At 37.8% G+C, this 6,000-nt stretch overlaps 1 protein-coding gene across 1 annotated transcript in view; it reads left to right on the forward strand.

The window, feature by feature from the left end:
- KIAA1841 (KIAA1841 ortholog) overlaps positions 1 to 6,000 on the forward strand; it is a 60,585-nt gene that overhangs the window by 3,041 nt on the left and 51,544 nt on the right. The window contains exons 2-3 of the mRNA XM_006880946.1: positions 1,455 to 1,641; positions 3,953 to 4,046. Coding sequence (XP_006881008.1) covers positions 1,455 to 1,641; positions 3,953 to 4,046 — 281 coding nt within the window. The remainder of the gene's footprint in view (positions 1 to 1,454; positions 1,642 to 3,952; positions 4,047 to 6,000) is intronic.

Genomic DNA, 6,000 nt, shown 5'->3' on the forward strand with positions numbered 1-6,000 from the left:
CAGAGGTGCGTGGTTCAAATCCACCGGATGCTCTGCTGGAGAAGGAGGGACAATCTCCTCCTATACCAATCAGATCTGATTTGATGGTACACACACAAAAAATAATAATAATTTAAAAAATTTATTCAAAAGACAACCTGACGTTGTTGTTGTTGTTGTTGTGTCTTTATCTCATTGGCTCTCGCCCAGGCTTGCCCTTCTGGATGACATGCAATATATACTTTTTTTGGGGGGGGAATATATATACACACACACACACACACACACACATATTTGTTTGTTTGAATTGGTGAATAAATTGTTCCACTCACCCTTTTATAGAAGAAAAAAAACAAACCACAGCAAAAATGGATTTAGGCGCACCTTAGTCTCTGGACTGACATCGTTGCTTGTCAATACTCTGGAGAGGTCCCTGACAGCAGATTTTCCCATTGCAACTCGTCTTTTGATTTCCTGACTTGTAGAAGAGCGCTGGTGGTCTAGTGGCAGGAAGCTGCAATGCAAAGGCACGTGGTTAGAATTCACCAGTTTTGATCTGCAGGAGAAGAATGGGCAGTCTTCTCCTGTATGATTAACTGCATCTGGAAACCCGCTAGAGATTCAGCTATGGGTCGGTTCTGACTCCACGACACACGATAACTATAGTGCCAACCAAGGGTGTCAGTTGTGGATCTGAGCAAGATGAAATCATTAACACCTTCCGTCTTTTCTCCATCTGTCATGATGTGGCCTTCTGGCCTGGTGGTGAGGATTTTTACTTTCTTTATGTTGAGATACAGTTCATACGGAAGCCTGCAGTCCTTGAGCTTCCAAAGCAAATGCTTCAAGCCCTCATTTTCAGCGAGTAAGGCTGTCTCATCTGTGTAATGATACAGGTTGCTGATGAGTCTTCCTCCAGTCATGCTGCTACACCCTTCATAAAATCCAACCTGTCGGATGATCAGCATCTAGATTGAAAAGTTAGGCAGAAAGGATATGTCCCTGACACACTTCTTTCTTAATTCTGAACCATGCAGTGTTCCTTTGCTGTATCTGGCTAACAGCCTCTTGGTCTAAATAGAGCTTCACGTGAGCACAATCAAATATTCTGGGATTCCCATTCTTCCTAGCGTTAGCCATAATTTGTTGTGATCCACACAGTCAAATGCCTTGGTCGTTAAAAACACGATGGTCTTTCTTCTGGTACTCACTGCTTTTAGCCAAGATCTTTATGAAATCAGCAGTGAAATCGCCGATCCCACATCGTCTGCTCAGCTTGTGTTTGAGCTGGTTGGTGCACTGGAGTCACCTACGTTCAACACCTACGTTCAACTTAATATCAGATTAAGTTCCGAAACATTTCAAAATCATTCATCCCAATTTCTCATTCTGGTTCACTTCCAAATAAAAACCAAGCAAATAGACGATATTTTTTTCCTTGATAAATAAATATTCCGTTTCTGTCTTTGTGACAGTGTGCCAAGAGGTTTGACGAGCTGCAGGGCAGCGGGAGCTCACCTGTTGACAACCAGTACAGTCCCCTGATGGCGGCCGGCGAGAGTCCTGTGGAAACGTTAGCCACTTACATCAAATCCTCACTTCTCGACACCCGGGGAGAATTTCAGGAGGCTCCTGCCGGTCAGGAGGTGGCTTCTAAATCGGGTGAGCTTTTCAACCGAAACACACTGCTGTTCTGTCATTATCAGTCTGCAAAATGTCAAATGACCCTCAACTGACTTTTGTCATGAAATGAACATGAATAAGAAATCTATTCATACTGTCATCGTCCTGAAGTTTAAAAATGATATGCTGTCTTAACTGTGTATTTTTAAAAAGTTTTTTTTTTTTTTGTAGCAAATAATGTTTTAATTGGGTGAACTTTTTTTTTACAAATACATTAGAGAATCATGCAATGCTGCCAGCATTGGATGCAATCCTGGGCCACAGGTCTGCACACTCCTTTGCAACTGGTCCAGTGATGGCAGAACCTTTCATCTCGCCTTTATTGTTTACTATGACTCCTGCATTATCTTCAAAATAAAGAAACACCCCATCTTTTCTCCGGTATGATTTTCGTTGTCGTATTACCACTGCTGGATGTACCTTCTTTCTGAGCTCTGGTTTTCCTTTCTTGACAGTGGCCATCACCATGTCACCCACACCAGCAGCAGGAAGTCTGTTAAGTCGTCCCTTGGTCCCCTTCACAGAGATGATATATAGATTCTTGGCTCCTACAAAAGTTAATTTTTCCAGAGCATATTAAAGAGTATTTTATCTACTAGCAGCACTTCTCCCAAACCAAAGCTTTCACACCAGTTAATTCAAAAGGTATTATACCTTGTTACACCACCGATTGAAGCAAAACAACACAGGATGTTGCTGCTTCACCCAAAAGTAGTGTTTTTATTCTGCCCTTTCTTGACGGCTCAGTGGGTCACTGACAAAAGGTTTAAAAAGTTTTAAATGTTAATATCAGTGGAAGCAGGAGTGGCATGCACTTCCAAAAGTGCATGCTTCTGGAAACTCTGTGACCTTTGAGAAACGATAATTCTCGAAAGGCTTCAGGTCCTTTGTTCCTAGGGTCGCTGTGAGTCATGCTTGAGTCGACAGCAGTCAACAACAACATATAAATCAAATATTATTACCAAAAGATTTTTTTATTTTCATAAACCTTCTCCACTGGCCTGTTGATCTGGTTGATTTGGAGGCTTGGTTTTTTTAAGGTATTATTTCTTTTTTTTTCCTGTGTGTCTTTTTTTACTTTATTTTAAAAGGATTTGGCCTGTGTCGTCTAACCTGATTTTTCTGAGATAATCCTATTCTCTGATGTAACCTTTTTAAAATAAAAAAAAAAATATTTGTGTGTGTGTGTGTGTACCGTCAAATCAGATCTGACTGGCACAGGAGGAGATTGTCCCTCCTTCTCCAGCAGAGCCTCTGGTGGATTCGAACCACGCGCCTCTGGGATTGCAGTGCAGTCATGTAACCTTTTTTATAACTGCTCTTCATTGCAGTTCAACTGAAGTTTTAAATGACAAATGACACAGTGGCAAAGGAGAAGATATTTTCTGCAGTTATACTGGAAATAACTGGTTTGGGAATTCCTCAGCATACAGTTATTTTCACTTTATTATTGAAAATTTAATGTAAGTTTATAGAGAACTTGGATTTCCATTCATTCCTTTTTTGCACATTTTCCTCCCTACCCACCACCTTCAGTTTGCTTTTCTCTTTGAAAAAAAAAATTCTTTCATTATAGCTCAGTTTCCTCCCACTCCAGTCCACCCCAGTCCTAGCTCTTATTCTGGATTGTTGTCATGCGTATGATACCTAGTTCCTTTTAAACAGTTCTTTACCTCACATATTTCAATGCAGTGTACATTATTTATCCCCTCTTTTCTTAGTTTTCCCTAACCCTCGTGTCAGTCCTGTTTTATAACAGTGGCATTATGCAGTATTTGTCCTTTGTGACTGAGATACTTCACTCAGCATAGTGTCCTCCAGGGAGTTCCTTGATTTTCAGTGCTGCATAGTATTCCATTGTGTGAATATAAGTTATTTTAACTTTAGAAAGAAAAGTTGAAAAAAAAAAAGAAAGAACAGTTGATACAAAAATATCCTTTGGGAAGAAAAACTATTTTTAAAATTTTTATTTTATGTTGGTTTGCATTAAAAAAACCCAGTTATTTTTGCCTTTTGAACATTTGCTCACTGGTTATACACAACAATTGCTATTTTTTTTTCAGTCTTTAATTTGCAACGTTACTCATTGAACATTGTTTTCCTCCCCTGTATACCTTTAGGAATAAGGAATATTAACGGAAAATGCCATCTGATTAATGTTTTCTTTAACTAGCCTTGCACATCATGCATCTACAGTGGTTGCCAACTCAATAACCGAAAACCTGCTCTGAGCTAGAAGTGCTAACACCCTCCCGCTTTTGTTTTGTGTGTGCTTGTTTTTCCATTTAAGGAAGACATAGTATAGCCTCCACAAGGAATTGTTCTTCAGAAAGTGAAAATTGTTCTTCTCATAATGGTGGAGAAAAGACTGAAGATTCTGAAGGGTAGGAGCCTGGTTTTTTCTAGATACGATTTAATATTAATTTACACTTGTAAAATTTAAAATTCGTAGTTAGTGGTTATATACATCACCTAATACTGTCTATGAGTTGTGCATTACATAATTAGGTAACCAGTTAGAATCAGCTTAGTTCATATGTTGAACTAAAAACAGCTGTTTGATACCTAAACATATGGCTTACTTATGTTGTTACTAAAAATTTTACATTTTTAAATTTCTATTCGTATTTGAAAATGTTATGGATGACATCTGTTGGTATAAAACTTTGAAAAGTAATTTTTAAAATCCAAAAAAATTTCTCCTTGCCTTTTTTTACCCAACTTTCAAGAAATTAATTGGATGTGTATTTTAGAGCTATTTGAATATAGCCAATCATTGAAACATTGGGAAATGAAAATGTATTTTTCATTTAAGTATTGGTATTTTTTTATTGTATACTTTGTTATATAATAAAGTGCACATATTTTAAATGTTCGCTTTGTTGACTTTGACAAAAACACACTGTGTAGCTGTCACCTGAGTCAAGATGTAGACCATTTTCATCATCCTTGACAATTCCTTTGTGAACCCTGAATTTTGGCAAATATTCTTTACAGCTGTTAAAATAGTCACATCATTATTAAATTTAGTCCGTTAAGTGTATATAACTCAGTAGTCTTTAGCTTACGCACATAGATTTTTACCTGATAGGTTAGTTTGTCAGAGTATGTTTTTGCTAAAATTCTCTATTCTTCATATTGTTTATGAAACTTTGTTTTACATTGCCAGTTATTACTTGTTTATATTTAAACGTCATTTCTTTGAGGAAAAAATCAAAGTTATTTAACTTTTGGCAAAGCATTGGTTTTCATCTTTTTTTCCTGATAGCTCAGTTTTATTTCAGATGGAAAATTTTCATATTAGTGGGTTTTGAGCTTCAGTTAGTCACATAAATTCCCATCGTAGGACACTCTCTGTTTCTTCTCTTCCATTGTAATGACATGAGGCAGATGTGGACCAGACTGTAACGCTTCTTTTTGAAATGATAACATTTTCAAGGGCAAGTAAATTTAAGGATTTTACGGGTTTTTTCTTTTTAATTTTAATAAACATTTACAGAGATTTTGGATTTCCATTCATTCATTGCTGCACTTTTCTCCCTGCCCACCCCTCCCTCACCAGTTCGCCTCTCTCTTTGAAAAGAAAAAGAAAAAAAAATTCTTTCATTGGTATACAATTCCCCCATCCCTTTCCCCTCCCACTTTCTCCCTCCCCCCCCACCCCCACACCAAGTTCACTTCTCTATGCAACCTTAATTCTGGACTCCTGTGCTAACCATAATACTCAATCATATATCGCCTCTAATTTGTTCTTTTCCTCATCTGTTTCAATACAGTATACATGATTTATCCAGTTTTTTCTCAGTCTTACCCCAACCCTGATGTCAGTCCCATTCTACAACAGTGGCACCATGCAGTATTTGTCCCTTTGTGACTGAGATATTTCACTGAGCATAATGTCCTCCAGGGTCACCCATTTTGAATAATATTGCATGAGTTCCTTGTTTTTCAATGCAGCATAATATTCCATTGTGTAAATATACCACAGCTTCTCTTATCCATTTGTTTGTTAGTGGGCACTTAGGTTGTTTCAAACTCCTTGCTAATTTGAACAAAGCCTTGATAGACGTGCATGTGCATGTATCTGCTTGGATGGCAATTATGGTCTCTCTGGGGTATATTCCCAGTAATGGAATTGCTGGGTCAAATGGTATCTCTATTTGCAACTTTTTGAGAAAGCACCACACCACTTTCCACAACTGTTGCACCATTTTACATTCCCACCAACAGTGAATAAGAGTTCCAGTTTCTCCACATCCTCGCCAGCATTTGTTGCTTGCTGTTATGTTAAATTTTGCTATTCTTACTGTGGTGAGATGATATTTATTATTTTTTTAA

This window comes from Elephantulus edwardii, unplaced genomic scaffold, assembly GCF_000299155.1.
Source record: "Elephantulus edwardii isolate Elephantulus edwardi_28Jun2011 unplaced genomic scaffold, EleEdw1.0 scaffold00011, whole genome shotgun sequence".
Classification (NCBI taxonomy): domain Eukaryota; kingdom Metazoa; phylum Chordata; class Mammalia; order Macroscelidea; family Macroscelididae; genus Elephantulus; species Elephantulus edwardii.